The sequence below is a fragment of the Tursiops truncatus genome, chromosome 10 (genome assembly GCF_011762595.2).
Source record: "Tursiops truncatus isolate mTurTru1 chromosome 10, mTurTru1.mat.Y, whole genome shotgun sequence".
In the NCBI taxonomy this organism is placed as follows: Eukaryota; Metazoa; Chordata; class Mammalia; order Artiodactyla; family Delphinidae; genus Tursiops; species Tursiops truncatus.
Window position 1 is genome coordinate 36,411,276 of NC_047043.1, and position 18,906 is coordinate 36,430,181.

General features: G+C 42.3%; 1 protein-coding gene across 4 annotated transcripts in view; it reads right to left on the reverse strand.

The window, feature by feature from the left end:
* Positions 1-407: 407 nt before the first annotated feature.
* Positions 408-18,906, reverse strand: part of RNF8 (ring finger protein 8) — a 45,407-nt gene continuing 26,908 nt past the window's right edge. The window contains exons 5-9 of one of the 4 annotated variants that reach the window (XR_004528432.2): positions 18,102-18,191; positions 15,931-16,038; positions 13,515-13,719; positions 7,756-8,020; positions 408-7,497 (exon numbers count right to left, since the gene is read on the reverse strand). Coding sequence is in view for 3 of the 4 variants with exons in the window: in XM_019949791.3 (XP_019805350.2) it covers positions 8,004-8,020; positions 13,515-13,719; positions 15,931-16,038; positions 18,102-18,191 (420 nt within the window). In the remaining variant the exon portion in view is untranslated. Of the gene's footprint in view, positions 7,498-7,545; positions 8,021-8,547; positions 8,589-13,514; positions 13,720-15,930; positions 16,039-18,101; positions 18,192-18,906 lie in introns of those variants that run through there. The other 3 variants (XM_033864329.2, XM_019949791.3, XM_019949793.3) reach the window with 3 other exon arrangements.

The following is an 18,906-nucleotide window of genomic DNA, read 5'->3' on the forward strand; positions in this document are numbered from 1 at the left end:
TCTCTGACTTCCAGCTCTCTCCTTCAAATACTGTTCTTTGACCCTGTAGATACCTCCTGCAGGCCCTGGACTCATCTACTGTCTAATTATCATCTCCCTCCTGTCTTCATTTTTCACCCTAACCAGCCTTGAATCCAAGCTCCATCACTTCAACCCCCTGGCACCCCCTTAACCAAAATCCCAACTCTGTAATGTGTGGGTGTGGGTGAAGACACACCCAGTATGCTAGCTCTTGTGTGGGTAGGCAGCACTGCTAAACCACTTCCACAGAATCTGATAAAACCTTTGTGGGAAGCTTTTGACCTTTTGACCCTTTATTAGGATGTAGCTCACAATGGCTTTTTTCTTTTGTTCAGGGCGTAAACACCTAGAGCAGTGCCTAGTAAAAAATGGGCATCAAATAACTATTGCTGAATAGAATTTATTGGAAATATCCAGAATTCAAATAGCCACTAGATGACAAAAAAGTCACACCAGATTCACGTATTCACAGAGCCCGAAGGAGGTGGACAGCAGGGATAGTGGGTCTGGAAATTGGATTTAATGTGGGGATCTAGGTTAGACTCTGGTAAAGCAACAACACGCTGAAAATACCACTTGGAGATTAAATTAATGAGCTCAGGTAACCCCTGGTGGGCACATTGTTTGGGGACATTGTTTGGGGACGCTGCAGAGAAAGGAAGTCCAGCAACTGAGCATTTATTGTGCAGGATTCATAAGCTCTTCTAAAACGAAGAAATCAGCTAAACAAGACAGTTCATTACTTTTCATCAACACAAGGCCCCATCTTCTCCTCAGGAACTCCTACTCCTACTGCCTCAACCCCCATTTATGGAAAAAGCTAAAAGAGTTGACCAGCTGGGAAGTTTTACTGGTGTTCAGAAGAACAAGCCCTCGGCCTACGCTTAACAATGGCAGCATTCTGCTCAAATCAGGCCCTGCATCTGTTAACAAGACTGCTTCTCTGGGTAAGAGACAATGATTCCAGGATTCTAACCTTCTTAGATACTTCTTAGGTTAGGACCACAATGCAAGTTAGATGTCCTTTCTCTTAATTTCTATGTCAAGCAGATTTAATTGTAGAATTTTTTAGAGGCCTAGGGGAATGAGTTGTTGAGACAAACAAACCTAGGGCACCCCTGAGTTATCCTTAGATATGAAGTGAGGCGATTCTATACAGAGTCAGGCTATAAAAAGCAAACAGGCAGTGGGAGAGACCTGCCCATCCCAGGCACTCTTGCAGATGTGGTGAATGCCTGGATGGTTGTTCACAGAGCAAAAAGTAGTGAGAGACAAGAGCTGGAGATAATGAGCGGATTTAGGTCTTTCTATAAAAACAGCAGTTTCAAATCAGAAAAACAGATAACAGGTATCCAGCTATCCAACCCACAAAGGGCAAAGTCCCCCACCCTGGCACAGCCTGATTGCTGGGATGAAGGCTGCCTAGAGGTAGAGTAAGCCCTTTCTAGGTTAATGTAATCAGATGGATATGGGACACCTGCCACTCACTGCAAAGCACTTCACAGAGCTAGCTGGCTGCATTCATCTGCTTAATAAGGCCAGAATCTGAAACAAACCCTCTTTACCCAGTTTCTCAGAGCCCTGTTTTAGAGAACATGCCTTTAATTAGAGCCAGACAGCACAGTGGTGGGGCTCAGCTATACTGTGGTTTGGTGCTTGGTGCATGGTAACTCTTCTGCCTTTGGTGCAAGGCAGAAAAGTTACCATGTATCTTTCTAGGCAAGCAAAATGTAGATGGTGTTTAATATCAGATTTCCCTCGAGAAAAAGAACATACTGTAGCTTGGAGAAGTGATTTCAAAGTTTGGGTTAATTTTTGGTTTGTGTCCTTTAATAATAGAACATTCAAGTTTATGTTTGTGAGCAGTGCAATAACTGGAATAATTATTTAGGCCTCACTATAATACATCACGGTATTTTAGAGATGAAAAAACTGAGGCTCAGAGAGGTTAAGTTGCCCAAGGTCACACAGTTACAAATGGCAGGGCTGGGATTCAAACCCCACTAGTCTGACTTTCAAATATTTTCTTTTTTCTTTTCTTTTTTTTAAGTCTGTATTTAAGAGCTCACTTTCTTAACCTGGTGGCACACTTGGGAGGAATGTGGTGTTCTGGAAGGAGAGGTTGCAAGTCACTCTTGTGTCCAGCAGCCAAGGAAGAGAAGGATCATTCTGTGAGATCAGTCTCTGCAGACGGCCTTCAGGCTCTTTGAGTTGAGATGTATCTCCTTTGAGGATCTTTCCTCTAATGATGTACAAGGGGGTTCACCGCAGAATTGTCTTAAAGAGTAAAAAGTGGGAAGCACTGGTCCCCAATATGATAGCCACCTGACCATGCAAGAACCAGTTAACTATACAAACTACACAGCTCATTTGTAGTAACCCAACACAATTATACGTCACTCAACGTAAATTATAAGAATTTCAGTGGCAATGACACGAATCTTACTAGAAATGAAGTTGATTTTCTGAAGCCCTTACCTTGTCAAAATGTAAATGGCTATTCATACAAAGTGATGGTTGCACTATCTTTTTCTTGGATGGTTGGGAGCAGGTTGATTTTACCTCAGATACCCTGCCTTGGCTTTACTGAAGTTTTGCACTGTAGGGTTTTGTGGAATCAGAAGCCTAATTGATTTCATTCTTATTTCAATGTGGACTAATGGACCTTTGGATGGAAGTAGTTATACTAGATTATAGAAAAAGACTTACTAGACCATTACTAACAAAACATTTAGAAAAAGTTATATCTGTAAATATTTTTAAAAAGAAACAGATTGAGCCTCCTTGATTTTAATAGAGAACTCCCACTAGGTGGATTTCCAGATTTCCCTTTTTTCCTTCTTCACATACCACTTTATGGGTTCTATGTCTTTTTTTTTTTTTTTTTTTTTTTTTTTTTTTTGCGGTACGCGGGCCTCTCACTGTTGTGGCCTCTCCCGTTGCAGAGCACAGGCTCCAGATGCGCAGGCTCAGCGGCCATGGCTCACGGGCCCAGCTGCTCCGCGGCATGTGGGATCTTCCTGGACTGGGGCACGAACCCGTGTCCCCTGCATCAGCAGGCGGACTCTCAACCACTGCGCCACCAGGGAAGCCCTCTATGTCATTTTTGTTGCCATTATTTTTGTTTTGTTGTTTTAGTTAAAAGTATATACTCTGATATTTATTTAATAGGACTTTGTTTGAGAGCTGTATGAAGAAAAGAAAGAGTAAAAGGTTTAAAGCAACCTGGGTCTTAAAAAAGGAAAACTGGAAAAACAAATTATGGTGCAAACACATAATGGAATAATAGGCATCTGTAACAAAGAAAGGAAATTCCTTACGTTCTGACATAGAACAATCACCAAGATATAACTGAAAAAAAGCAAGGTACAAAATACTGTACAGTTTGTTATCATTTGTGGAAAAGAAGGGAAAGAAGGCCTACATGTGTGTTTTTGCTAGTATAGACAGAGAAGATCTCTGGAAGGATATACAAGGAAACAGCAACACTTGTCACTTCTGTGCAGGGAAGTGTCACTAGGGGACAAAGATGACAGGCTTTTCTCTTTAGGTCCTTTTGTACCTTCTGATTTCAAAACATGTGACCATGTTGCCTATTCAAAAAATGTATATCTGGTAGATGGAGAAAAAACAATTTACAAAATTCAACATCCATTTATGATAAAAACTCTTACCAGGGATTTCCCTGGCAGTCCAGTGGTTAAGACTCCACACTTCCACTGCAGGGGGCACAGGTTCAATCCCTGGTCGGGGAACTAAGATCCCACATGCCACAGTGCGTGGCCAAAAAAAAAAAAAAAAAAAAAACTCTTACCAAATTGGGTAGAGAGGGAACATATCTCAACATAATAAAAGCTATTTATGAGAAACACACAGTCAATATAATACTCAATGAGGAAAAGCTGAAAGCATTCCTGCTAAAATCTGGAACAAGACAAGGATGCCCACTCTCACCTCTTCTATTCAACATAGTACTGGAAGTCCTAGCCACAGCAATCAGACAAGAAAAAGAAATAAAAGGCATCCAAATTGGAAGGGAAGAGGTAAAACTGTCATCACATGCAGATGACATGATTCTATATATAGAAACCTCTAAAGACTGAACAAAAAAATTACTAGAACTTATAAATGAATTCAGCAAGGCAGCAGGATACAAGATTAACATACACAAATCGGTTGCATTTCTTTACACTAACAATGAAATATCAGAAACAGAATGTAAAAAAAAAAAAATACCTTTCAAAATTGCACCCCAGAAAATAAAATACTTAGGAATAAACCCAATCAAAGAGGTGAAAGACTTATATGCTGAGAACTATAAAACATTAATAAAGAAAACTGAAGATGAATCAAAGAAATGGAAAGATATCTCATGCTCTTGGATTGGAAGAATTAATATTGTTAAAATGGCCATACTGCCCAAAGCAATCTACAGATTTAATGCAATCCCTATCAAATTACCCATGCCATTTTCCACAGAACTAGAGCAAATAATCCTAAAATTTATATGAAACCATAAAAGTCCAAAATTGTCAAAGCAATCCTGAAGAAAAAGAACAAAGCGGGAGGCATAACCTGCCCAGACTTCAGACAATACTACAAAGTTACAGTAATCAAAACAGCGTGGTACTGGCACAAAAACAGACATATGAGGCTCAGTGGAACAGAATAGAGACCCCAGAAATAAAGCTACACACCTACAGACAAAGGAGGTGAGAATATACAATGGGAAAAAGACAGTCTCTTCAGCAAGTGGTGTTGGGAAAGTTGGACAGTCACATATAAATTGATGAAGTTAGAACACACCCTCTCACTATACACAAAAATAAACTCAAAATGGCTTAAAGACTTAACACATAACACCATAAAACACCTAGAAGAGATCATAGGCAAAACATTCTCTGACATAAATCGTACCAACGTTTTCTTAGGTCAGTCTCCCAAAGCAATAGAAATAAAAACAAAAATAAACAAATGGGACCTAATCAAACTTACAAGCTTTTGCACAGTAAAGGAAACCATACACAAAATGAAACAGACTGGGGGAAAATATGTGCAAATGATGCAACCGACAAGGGCTTAATTTCCAAAATATACAAACAGCTCATATAATCCAACAACAACCAAAACAAAAACCCAATCGAAAAATGGGCAGAAGACCTAGACATTTCTCCAAAGAAGAAATAGAAATGGCCAACAGGTATGTGAAAAGATGCTCAATGCTGCTAATTATTAGAGAAATGCAAAATAAAACTACAATGAGGTACCACCTCACACTGGTCAGACGGCCGTCATTAAAAACACTACAAATAACAGATGCTGGAGAGGCTGTGGAGAAAAGGGAAGCCTCGTACAATGTTGGTGGGAACGTAAGTTGGTGCAGCCACTATGGAAAACAGTATGCAGGTTCCTCAGAAAACTAAAAATAGAATTACCATATGATCTAGCAATCCCACTCCTGGGCATATATCCAGACAAAACTCTAACTCAAAAAGATACATGCACCCTTATGTTCACAGCAGCACTATTCACAATAGCCAAGACATGGAACAACCTAAATGTCCACTGACAGATGAATGGATAAAGAAGATATATACAGTGGAATACTATTCAGCCATAAAAAAGAATGAAATAATGCCATTTGCAGCAACATGGATGCAACTAGAGATTACCATACTAAGTGAAGTCAGTAAGAAAAAGACAAATACCATATGATATCACTTATCTGTGGAATCTAAAATATGACATAAATGAACTTATCTACGAAAGAGAAACAGACTTATGGACATGGAGAACAGAGTTGTGGTTGCCAAGGGGGAAAGGGTTGGGAGAGGGATGGAGTGCGAGGTTGGGGTTAGCAGATGTTAGCTATCATATATAGAATGGATAAACAACAAGGTCCTACTGTATAGCACAGAGAACTATATTCAATATCCTATGATAAACCATAATGGAAAAGAATATTAAAAAAAGAATACATATGGGCTCTCCTGGTGGAGCAGTGCTTAAGAATCTGCTTGCCAATGCAGGGGAAACGGGTTCAAGCCCTGGCCCGGGAAGATCCCACATGTTGCGGAGCAACTAAGTTCGTGCGCCACAACTTCTGAGCCTGAGCTCTAGAGCCTGCAAGCCACTACTGAGCCCGCGTGCCACAACTACTGAAGCCTGCGCACCTAGAGCTCATGCTCCGCAACAAGAGAAGCCATGACAATGAGAAGCCTGCGCACCGTAACTAGAGAAAGTCCGTGCCCTGCAACCAAGACCCAACACGGCCAAAAATAAATAAATAAATTTATTTTTAAAAAATTTATTAAAAAAAAGAATATATATATGTATAACTGAATCACTTTGCTGTATAACAGAAATTAACGACATTGTAAATCAACTGTACTTCAATTTAAAAAATTAAAAAACAAAAACAAACAAACTGTCATGGCTGAGCAGAATCTTTGGAGTTGGTCTCTGGACACGAGTCCACCATCTCCCTAGATTGCCGACTTTTCTTATTAAAGCACCTTTCCTTTCTTTAAAAAAAAAAAAAGGTATATCTGTACTCTTCTAAAAATTTATATATCCCATGCAACCTATAAACAAAACATATGTATAGGGGAAACAGGAGACTGTTACATCAAGATGTAATAATCTTTTCCTTCTTTTCTCTGTTTCTCCAGAATTTTTTGATTTGGTTATAATGGCTATTTTTAAAGTATTATTTTCTATGTTTAACTTAACTTCTTCCTTGACTACACCAGTATTTCAATCATTAATCCCACTGAGAAAGATGAAAATGAAGACTAGGGACGCCAGAATCCCAATACACACAGGATTCAACAAAGGAAAAACCTACCATCCCTATGAAACACATGGGGTATAAATAAAGAACTACAGAGAACTGTTCTCTAGGTAGGCAGTAAAAAGGGAGAAGAAAATACCTTTCCATCTGGAAGCAAATCATTGAATGACATAAAGCACAACCAGTTTCCTACTAGAGCTCCTCATTTTAAATAACTACTCTTGAACTTCCTGTGTTTTCCTTCATTCTCATCACTGGTAACCAAGGATACCACAGATTTTCCTAAGCTCCTATTTCCCAAACATCAAACTAGTTTTCTTTGTTTAAAATGGGAAAGCAGTAAAAGAGAAATCACTTTTAATTTTTTTTAAAAAGCATATCAAGTTCTCATAAAATCACTGCCCATGTTTGCTGACATTGGGTAAAATAGATTTGGAAACCACTTCAGAACCCCAGCTGAAAGAAGGGAATTCACTCCATCCCAAAACCAGGTAGCAGTGACTCATCTCTGGAATGAAAAGGAGACATACCAGTTGGGGGCTTAACAGAGCCCATCTGCTACGGCCATGATCTTGGCCTTGGCTTCTTAGGCTGACATGCACTTGAGTCTATCATCGGATAGAGTCACTTTCTTGGTTGCAATTTATGAGCTGCCAGTGTTTACTTGTGAGACTGTCTGGGAGCTGGAAGGGAAGGAAGATAAATATACCAAAGCCCAGCTGAGCAACTGATAGGTTTTACATTTTATTTCCAGGAAATGACATTGTTTTCACAAAGAAGAGGTATGCCATCCTCTCAAAGAGAGGCTGCCTTCGCCTTCAGGGGCAGCCATAGGGATACACCCAACCTGCCCAAAACATATATCAACAGAGGTGCTTCTGAGGTACCAAAACAACAACAACAACAAAACAAATTTAAAAAGCACAACAGAAATACATAACCTGTTCAATGTAGTGAAGCAGAGTCTCTTAAGTACTCTGAAGCAGTCAGTGCTTCAGACAATGGTGGCAGCAGGGATGGCCAACATGGAGGGTCGAGACAGAGGACTTCCTAACTCAGTCTCTGTCCCACGTGGCTCTATCCCATGCTCTGTCTCAGAGTGGCCCCACGCCTGTCCATAGAGAATCCTTCAGACCATCCCAAGTTCCCACCGCCTGGCAGTTTTTCAAATGTCCTTGGAGCACGGTCTTCAGGACAGTCTCTTTGCTTTGGAGAGAAAAAAACAGAGAGAGATAAAGGAGGAGCCTGCATTTCCCTCCCCTGGCCTCCCTGCTGCCACCCTCAGTCTTTTCCCCACACAGCAGCCATGGTGAACCAAGAAAATAGACGGCAGATCAAATCACTCTGCTCAAAGCCCACTCCTCACTTCGCCAGAGTAAAAGTCGAAGTCCTTCCAAAGGTCTATAAACCCCTATACAATGTGCCCCCTGCCCAACCTCCTGACCTCACTTTCTATTCCCCGTCCCATCGTTCACTCCACTCCAGCCACACCACCTCCTTGCTGTTCCTCCTATCCCCTCTGCCTAGGACACCCTTTCCCCAGATGGCAGCATGGCCACTGCCTACTGAGCTTTACTCAAATACCACCTTCTTTAGTGACTACCTTAATTACTCTATCAAAAACTGCCAATGCTCTCCTCATCACTTCCGACCCCTTTCTTGCTTAATTTTTCTCCATAGCACAAATCCCATCTAACTTATTAGATTTTCACTTCTCCTTCTATTCTTCATACCTAGAAGAGTGTCTGGCACAAAGCTGGCCTTCAATTAATATCTGTTGGAGGAAAGAAGGAATTACATACACAGCAACAGGCAGGGAGAGGTGCAAGTTTTTCCTCTGTCCAGAGAGAGGGGGGGTGCAAGGGGCTATTCACTGGCCTCTAGTGTTTTCCAATAGCTGTGCTTCCTTGATCCCAGAGAAGTAGGGATCTTGGCTTACACAAAGGGCAATCTCAAGACCTTCCTTGAGGTTAAGGTCTTGAATCCTTTGGTAGGCAGATTGAAAGTGTTATTAAATTTATATACAAGGGAACAATAAGAGTTTTGGGGGGAGACACACATCAAGGGATAAGGCAAGGAAGGACAGTAAGTGACAAAAGAAGAGACGGGAAGGAAAAAGGGTGGGGCAAAAATGGGATGTGGTGATGGAGGAATAAGAAAAAAAGCTTCTATTAATAAGTCTAATTTTTGATCCCATGGTAATTTTGCAAAGCATGAATTTTTAAGTCAAAATTTTTAGAGAATCCAGTGTTATAAACTACTTGAGTGCATGCAGGTGGACACCCCAACCCATGCCAATCTTGCTGAGTGCCACTTTCTCTTAAACACTGTCCTATGCCAGGCAGCCATGCTGACTTCATGCACATGACACCCTCGATTCTTGAGGCAATACTGGGTAGATTAAAAGTACTTGCTAACAAGTATCCTCTATGGATGAGGTCAACTTGGCAGACACTGTTACTGCTGCCATTCCCCATATAGTCCTTTACAAGGCTCTGTCTTTCAACAAGTGATGATGGGTAACACCAGGGAAAGCCTTCCAGGTGGGCAGGCAGATACCCTCTTTAGAGACTGTGAGTTTCTCCCGTCCTGTGTCTGGATCACGCTCCTCCTAGCCTACAGGAAGCTGGCAAGAGCCACAGGCCATGTGATCTTACCTGGGCCAATCTTCCCAGAGACCACCAACCTCTGGAGGGACCTCTGTCTCAGATTCAGGAAAGCTATGGTTCATAAACCTTTCTCCCCACCTCAGCACCCCTGAAGGCCAAGGCACACTCCCACAAGTAGCCTCGGCTCAATATTATAGTATCAAGGGAGCTGGGAAGTACAGTTTGAAAAAGCCCCTGTACTGAAAATCACTGTTTTAAAGGACCAACTAGATTTTATTTCTAGATCATTTGCTTTTTTCTTTTCTGAGCACAACCCAAAGAAACTGCTAGGGAAAGCTTAAAGTGAGAATGTTAACACTCTTGTCAACCAACCAACACTTAATGAGAACAGAACAAATGGGAATGGGGGAGCAGTTGACAGAAGACTCTGCTCCAGCACCTCCCCAGCTCCAGAGGGAGAGCCTCCATAGCGGATGTCACAAAATGTCTTCTCTTCAGGAAAATCTCACGTCAATATCCCAGCAAGCCACAATTACTCATGCGACAAGTACTTACTCAACATTCGTTACCTGCCCCAGCTCCAGGGCACCCTTTCTCCAAACACAGGATCTGGCATCCTAACACTCTCCTCCTCCTCCTCTCCTCTGGATAATCTGGTCTCCCAGACTTTACAAAGGATCTATGGCTAATCAGTCATGAGGCATTACTCCTCCCGTGCGGATATGGGCCTTGAAGACAGCAACCAGCCAAGGAGGCCTGCAGTGGGGCTGCTCTCGGTGGAATCAGAGGCCTGTGCTGCCACAGACAGGCAGGTCCTTCTCTCTGAACTCAGGATCAGAGCAACCGCTGCCCAGGAGGAAAATGGTCCTGCCAGTGTCAGAACTGTGACAATTACAGGCTTGCCAATTCTAGTTCCCAGATCCTACATTTGGTCCTTTAAAAATTCCCATGCACTGGGGATTAAACCAGCTTTCAATTGGCAAAGAAGGTTGGTATTTGAACTGAGAATTTTCTCTAAACTCCACACTGCAGCCCAATGAAGCTGCTGATGGCTCTGGCACATTTTCCTAAATCGGGCCTCAGAACCTTCTGTCTGTCTCTAGAGAAAACCTCAAAGCTGCACTCGCTGTGATAAATGCAGAAACCGAGACTGATGCCAGAACTGCTCTCAGCCAGTGAGTGGGACACGGAGGCCGATTCGGTTTACTGTGTTGGCTCCTAGTGTTACTAAAAAGGCAGCAAGACACCAGATTTAGCCTCTGCAGAGAAAAGAGGGGTCTGATATTATCTACTCTGTGGTATTAACTCTGTGTGAGGAGAGTCAGAGATGAATTTAGGACACAGGGTTCTTCTTTCGTTTTCCAGTGGCTGCATGCATCTACCATGCTCAGACTTTTGAGAAAAAACCTGGACAGTGGGCTGGGTGAAGAAAGTACATATGGGTGTGTGGAGAAAAGGGAACCCTCCTGCACTGTTGGTGAGAATGTAAACTGGTACAACCACTATGGAGAACAGTATGGAGGTTCCTCAGAAAATTAAAAATAGAGCTACCACACAACCCAACCCAACAATTCCACTTCTGGGTATTTAACCAAAGAAAATGAAAACATTAACTCAAAAAGATAAATCCATGCCCAATGTTCACTGCAGCATTTTTGGCAATAGCTAAGATATGGAAGCAACTTAGGTGCCCATCGAAAGATGAATGAATAAAGAAAATGTGGTATATATATACAAGGGACTATTTCTCAGCTATAAAAAAGAATGAGACCTTCCCATTTGCAACACATGGATGGACCTCGAGTGTATTATGCTAAGTGAAATAAGTCAGGCAGAGAAAGACAAATACCATATGATTTCACTTAAGTCTGTAATCTAAAAAACAAAACAAATGAACAAACATAACAAAACAGAAATAGACTCATAAATACAAAGAACAATATGGTGGTTGCCAGAAGGGAGAGGGATGGGGGAATGTGTGAAACAGGGGAAGTGAATTAACTTCCACTTACAAACTTCCACTTACAAAATAAATTAAGTCACGGGGATGTAATGTATAGCATAGGGAATACAGTCAGTAATATTGTAATCACTTTGTATGGTGAAAGATGGTAACTAGACTTATTATGGTGATCATTCTATAATGCATAAAAATACCAAGTCACTATGTAGTACATCTAAAGCTAATACAACACTGTAAATCAATTATACTTCAAAGAAAAAAATAAAAACAAGAATAACCCCCAAAAAACAAAGAGAAAGTACATGGGTGTCCCCACCCACACAGAGACCCAGCAAACTTAAGCTCAAAGGCTGACCTCGGTCAAATCTGGGTTCCCAGGTCAGTGTTCCTCTCAGAAAGGAAAGAGAAAAGAAAACAGAAGGCATTCACAACACCTCAGTAGACACTTCCTAAGCCTTGGCTGTCCTCATGCTCCTCTGGCACTGTGTAGACATGTCTTGTTTGGGCCACCAAGGGCGGCACTGCTAGAACAGGTCACTGCTTCTCATGCCTCTGTGCTTATGCTAATTCCTCTGCTTGGAAAGCTACGTCCCTAGGGAACCTTTAGGACTCAGTTCAAATGGCACTTCTTCTGTGAAGCTTGCTCCCATACCTCCACCTGTCCAGGCCGAATTGACTGTCCTCTCCTCTGCAATTTTCCAGCACCCTATTATGGAACTTGTCACATTACCTACTTGCTTTTCTGTCTCCTCTGTAGACTATGAGAGCTGAGATAATACCCTGCTTATCTCTTTATCCCAGTGCATAGTGTAGTGTTCCTATAAATGCTTATGGAGTGATGGGAGGTGGAGAGGAAGAGCAATGAATTCTGCCAGATTCAAGTGGCTCCTGGGAGGTAAAAAAACCTATGGGGACTCAAAATTGGGCACAAAGTCCAATAGTACATAGTTGTCAGAAAAGTAGAAAACACTCTGGTTTCAAAGAACTGCCTGAGGACCACCCCACCCTCAGAATGTCTTCCTTGGGCATAACAGGCTCAACACCTGGCCTGTGACAGGCTTGCTGCCCTCACAATGGCTGACCAACAGAGGGCCAATTCCATACCATAGCTGCTTGCAAATCAGCATCAGATTTCTGGCCCTACTCAAAGAGGCTGACATCTGTTGAAGGGCTAGGAGAAAGAGAGTGATAGACAGAAGATCCTGTTCTTAGCAGTGTGGCTTTTAAGCCTCCAGCTTCTCTGGACTTAGAGAAGGGAATATCCAAAGACACACATGAACATGGGTTCCCGATGGCCAGGTGGTGGAAAGCAACTGGAAGGGCAGTGAGCTTTTGGTTCTTCTCCTCTGATTGGCCTTTATGTGCAACCAATTGATCTCACAGCACTTTGGCTCTGAGCTTTCCCAGAGGGTAGTACCGTACTAGATTTCTAAAGGGACTGAACATGATAATCAGATCCACTCTGCTCCTCTTTACTCTCATCTCTGCCCAATAACCAATCCTTCCGATCCATTGGCTTCCTTGTGCTTTGCCCCAGGACACATTCTTTTGCTACCAGGACATTCAAGTCTCAAGCAGAGTGTCTCTGCAACCTTCAACACAGCAGGCCCCAAGTATGATGAGATCACTTGTTTAAAATAGCAGATATTCACTATGGAAGTATGGTTCCTTGAGGAAACTCACCCACCCCTTCCCTAACCTCTTTATTTAAACTCTCTCTGGCTGGGAAACCTGTTTGTACCACATCCTGTTTATAATTTATTGTATACCCAACCCAAGATTTCTGCAACACCCGGACAGCAACTAAACTGTCTTGAACAACAGCACCATCTAGTGACCAGCAGAGCAAGCTGTGTGACCATGTGTTTTTCTAATCACATCCTTTTTTATCCCCAAAACGAAGACACATACACCTAAGCCTCCCCATTCCCTGCTGGTCAAATAAGTTAATTCTACCTCAACTCTTTCTTACATGTTCATTATCTTTAACTCCCTTTACTTTTCCCAATTTCTTCCACCTCTTCCTTAGCTCAAGAATCATTTATCTTACTCTTCCCTATCCAAAAACTCTGCCTACATTTGTAAGTTCTTTGTTGAGGGGACTTACCTCTTGTTCATACCCACTCACCTTTTCGTTCCCTGATGAGGACAATTCGTCGTTCTTTCACTTCTGAGCTCAGATTATCTACCATCTTATTAATGCAATTGTCTAGAACCAGGGAGTGGGTTTTCGACTTGATGTCCTTCCGACAAATGGGGCATTCTATCTTCCGCTTCATCCACTCACTGATACAGTAGGAGCAGAAACTATGTGCACAGTTCAAGGTGACAGCCTATAATGGGAATGTGAACATACAGATCAGAACTGTGATGCTTACTTCCCCAGGGCGGTTGCGATCTCAGAACCAACTCATCACACTGCCAACATGGGTTAGCTACCCTGCAAACAAATGTCACTGGACGTAAGTAGGACTAGTAAGCATGTGAATGTTTGGTATAAATACATCACTAATTCTCTCATGAAAACAAATTTATGTCCTAATGGTGAATTAGCACCTCAATTTTAATATATGAAGGGGAACACACAGTGAATACTCAGTATACAGAATGGTAGGAGGCATCATCTTTACTCAAAAGCAGCTAAAAAAGTATATGTAAAAGAGAACTTAGGCTGGGAAAAAATGTAGTGGGTTCAACTGATAGTGCCTTAAATAAGTAAGCAAGCCTGTGAGAAGAGAGAAAGCAGAAGGAAGCCTGTATGTGAGGGGCTCCTATGAGTAACTCCAATGGCCAGCTTTCTGCCAGGACACTTTTCACTCCCCAAAACATAAACCATTCTCCTCATTACTCTTGTTTATGTACATCTCCTAAGATACAACTTTCATGAGGCTCAAAAGTCTTCCTTCCTGTTTTTAGGATAGCAGTGGAAAATAACACAGAAATCATGTATTTTTCAAATGCCAAGTTGAGACCAGAAAGCCAACTAGGAGACCTTCTCGATAACGAATGAGATAAATTCTCATGAACGGGACTAAAAACCTGTCTGATTAAAATGAAACCTCTTCCCAACATTGATTTTAAGAGATGACCCACAGAAAAGGTCAGGCACATGCTGTAAACCAAACAAAGTCAAGTTATTTGTCTCTTACATGTCGTACAGATGCTCTGGGTTGGCTAACTCATCACCCATTCCAACCACCCTTTCCTTGTCTTCTTCTATTAGGGTCTGTAAGCCACGTCAAAAGAGCACGAACTGAGTTTCTCCAAAGTAGGGAATCAAATGACTAGAAACTATGGGGGAAATTATGACCCTAAGTCAAAGTAGATCCAGAGCAAAAGAAACAGGTCTACCCAGGAGAGATTTTTCAGGAGGCTAATAGACCCAATCTCCCTAAAGTCCACCAGAAAAAAGGAAGCAGTGTGTGTATGCATTTTCTTTTTAAAGGAGTCTGAAAAGCACTGTCATTTAACAAATTGAGTTTAACACCTGTAGTGTAAGATGAACTGGACACAGATAGTAGAATGTGTGAAAATAAAAGAGGACTGTGCAGGACTTCCCTGGCAGTCCAGTGGTTAAGACTCCACGCTTCCAATGCAGGGGGTGTGGGTTCCATCCCTAGCTGGGGAACTAAGATCCCACATGCTACACAGTGTGGCCATAAAAAGAAAAAAAAAAAAGGAGAGCCTGTGCAAAAACAAGACAGGATAACAGGGAATTCCCTGGTGGTCCAGTGGTTAGAACTCTGTGCTTTCACTGCCGAGGGCACAGGTTCAATCCCTGGTTAAGGAAATAAGATCTCACAAGCCGCGCAGCGTGGCAAAAAAAAAAAAAAAAGACAGGATAACCGATGGTAACCCAGGAGAGATGTTTCATTTTCATAAGGAGCCTCAGAGTTCCTGAAATACGTTCCACTTGGCCACTGAATTCCCAGCAACCACACATCAATGGCATTTACCGCCCTGTTCAAAGGCTGCACTGCACACCTACTCTCAGCACTGTGCCCATTCAGAGCAAAGAAAGAATAGTTTTATTGAGCAGCTTTATTCTGATACTTCAAATTTCTAATGCCATCTAATTCTGGACTGTGCCAGAATCAAGTGGTTCCCGGGAGGTAAAAAACCTGTAGGAGTTCAACACTAGGCACAAAATCCAACAGGACATAGTTGTCAGAAAAGTAGAAAGCACAGGACATTCTGACCTGTGGGAGGGTGGGGCAGCTCTCAGGTGGTTCTTTGAAACCAAAGTGTTTTCTCCCCAACACCAAAGAGATAAAGGCTTTATTACAGCCCAAAACACTGATTCTGCCAAACAGATACTCAAGAACAAATGAAATAAGAAAAAAGACAGTGGAGGTAAAGACGACTACAAAAAAAAATGAGAAGTGACCATCTCTAGCAGTCACTTTGAAGTCAAACAGCTACAGTAAGTTCCTGGAGGAAAAACATTCTTCAGAATGTTTCCCTACAGCAGAAGCAGTCTGTGTAGCCGAGGCTCCATTCAGGGCTGGGAGAGTGAGAAGGCATGAGCCACCATTCATAATTACCTCAATGAAGTATTCTGAACAAATAATACACTGGAGCTCATTCTCTAGCACGTCATTCACATGGCTAAGAACTTCCTCCTTCTGTGCTTGCATCTTCGCCTTCTCTTCCTGCAAAAACACACAACCCCACCTGTCATTCGGGAGAACCAACGAGAATGCAAAACAGGACAGGAAGCAGGGTTATTAGTCTGCAATAGGATTCAGAAGGAATCTAAATTAAAAATTCACCCTGGCACAGTAACACGAGAATAAAACTCTTTCCGCAAGGGTTACTGTTTCTCAGAACTGCTTTCTAATATAGGACACTATCTTCCTTTTTTTCCCTCTCTCGACTTCTTTAGTATGTATTCGCATTGCAGGTTCTGTCTCCTTCCCAAAAATTAACCAAATGATAAAAACTGAAGGTAGCATACCCACTCCACCAACCACCCAAGACCAGAATGAGGCATTAAGTATCCTATAGCAAACTGCAGTTCAGAGGTGATACAAAATCATCCCAAGCAACCAAGAACTCACTGGATAAGAAAGAAATGAGGAACAGTCCATAAAGGTAGGAAGCTTGAATTAGTGTGTAAGGTCCATTCCATTCTTTGCAGCTGCCTCTGCTATAAAATAAGGATAATACCTATGTTCCCTAGAGGCAGGAGGCTAGAGAGATGGCCTCTTGAAGTACCTTCAGGCCCCACACTCTGTGATGCTTGTCACTTCCCACTCCTGCAGTGCAATTTCCCTGTGCTTTCCCCAACAGGTCAGACTGCTTGTAGACACACTTTTTAAGGAGGATCTAGGTGTGCTCTTTTTTTTTTTTTTTTTTTTGGGGGGCGGTATGCGGGCCTCTTACTGTTGTGGCCTCTCCCATTGCGGAGCACAGGCTCCGGACTCGCAGGCTCAGCGGCCATGGCGCACGGGCCCAGCCGCTCTGCAGCATGTGGGATCTTCCCGGACAGGGGCACGAACCTGCGTCCCCTGCAACGGCAGGCGGACTCTCAACCACTGCGCCACCAGGGAAGCCCAGGTGTGCTCTCTTGAAGCCAACATTTATTAAGTTAGCACCTCATCTCCAAAACAGAAAGGATGAGGAGCCCCTGAGGCGGAGAGGAAAAGCCATTTAGGGTATATTTGATATACCCTAAATATTAGGGTTCATTTATTTCTCATGTTTTACTTTCTCTTCTAATCAAAGCAAAGACTGTCAGACTGCTTAGGGCAGTGAAGAGGGACTGGACCCAGTTATAACTAGAGTCAAGTTCCCTGAAAACTTTTGAATTACTGGATTTAAAAAGATGTGGTGGTTTCTTGGAGGCTGGGGAAGAAGGAACTATGTGATTTAAACAGAGGATAAGGATATCAAACAAACAAGAAAGTCTCCTCCTTTTCTGTATTCTGCTCCAGATATGTACATGAGGAGGGGTGGGCTGAGAGATGCAGTCAGACTCAGGCATAAGTTTCAGGTCAGAGGATGCAAACTGGTGGCCTGTGGACTGGATCCAGCCTGCAGACTTATTTAGTCTGGCATTCATGGTATCAAAAAACACTGAACTGTTGCCAATACTTGAAAACTGGGATACTTTACATAAACATTTGGATTTCCATCTTCTATGGAAAACTCAGATCGGACAACACTGGGCTTGCATATCTGGATGGCAATGACTGGCTGCATCAGAGAAGAGGCTGCCTCTGGGGGTGGGGGTGAGGGTGCACCTCTGCCTCACAGTTCCCCACTATGTTCTTACACCCAGGCCACTTTACTCCTATTATCGGTCTGACCCCAGTGGGCACTTGAGTTTACAACCCCTAATTTAAGAGTTCCACTGATTCGATATGGGGAATAACTACATAAATGCATCAAGATGAACTATTTTTTATTTTGACTACACCACCCCTTAGCCTATGTGAGTGAAACACTCTGAAGGAGCATTTACCACAGACAGTGGACTAGACTCCAGGATGTGTCTTATTCCCAGCATTTTGCTTCTGGATAAAGGAAGGAAATAGATGTTGTCTTACAGGCAGAACCTTCTACAGCCCTAACTAATTTTACAGATTATTTCCCTTGAGGAAGGAAACAGCCATAACCTCTCCCTTCATTCACCATACCAACCTTTGCACTGTGGAAAATGCTGAGTTGCATGTGCTAACCAAATTCTAAACCTTCACCTTCTTTCCAGTACCTTGGTCTGCTCCAATTCTTTGTTCTTGGCTTGAATGATTGCTTCAAAGTCCTTCTTGCTGCGATTTAGCTCTTCCATCAGAGCCCGATGCTGCAGAAACATAGCAGATACATACTCAAGATGCGTTACACTGCATTGTTCCTTTCAGCCACCATGCCTGTCTCTCCCTCTGTCAGCAGCTTTGGTTCAAGAGATCAATGGATTGGCAATTTCAAAATAATGTTTTTGTTCCGTCAGGACATCCCACCTACATACTGCTTTTTTCAGGGAAAGGGGCAGATAGGGAGGGATGCCATCAAATCTATTAATCCCTCTGGAAATAACCCAACTTCTGTGGCCATCCAAATCAACTGAAGAATTTACACTGCCTTCCAGAGAGTCTGATTCTGTGGGTTTGGCTTGGGGCCCAGGGATGTACATTTTTTACAAAGCCACACAACTGATCCTGAGAACAAATGCTCAAGAACTAGTAAGTAACTCTAAGGTTACCCAGCACTGGGAGCAGCTTTTAAAAAATAATCAGGGAAATATGGATTCAGGAAAACTAGATAATCATTTTCTTTGAAATGAAAAAGACTTTTAACTATTTATTCTATAAATCACATACTACATGCTCATAAGGTAATGCTGCCTGAACTCTGGCTGTGTCTTCTGGAAGCTGGCATGCCCAAGAGCTAGCAGCTCATTCATTGTGACTAACTGCCTACATCAAATGTCAAGAGGTTCCATTTCTATGAAACATAATTTCTGAGCTCCCTCATACTTAAGTATAGCTTATATTTTAAATCTCATTTCAAATCCTTTT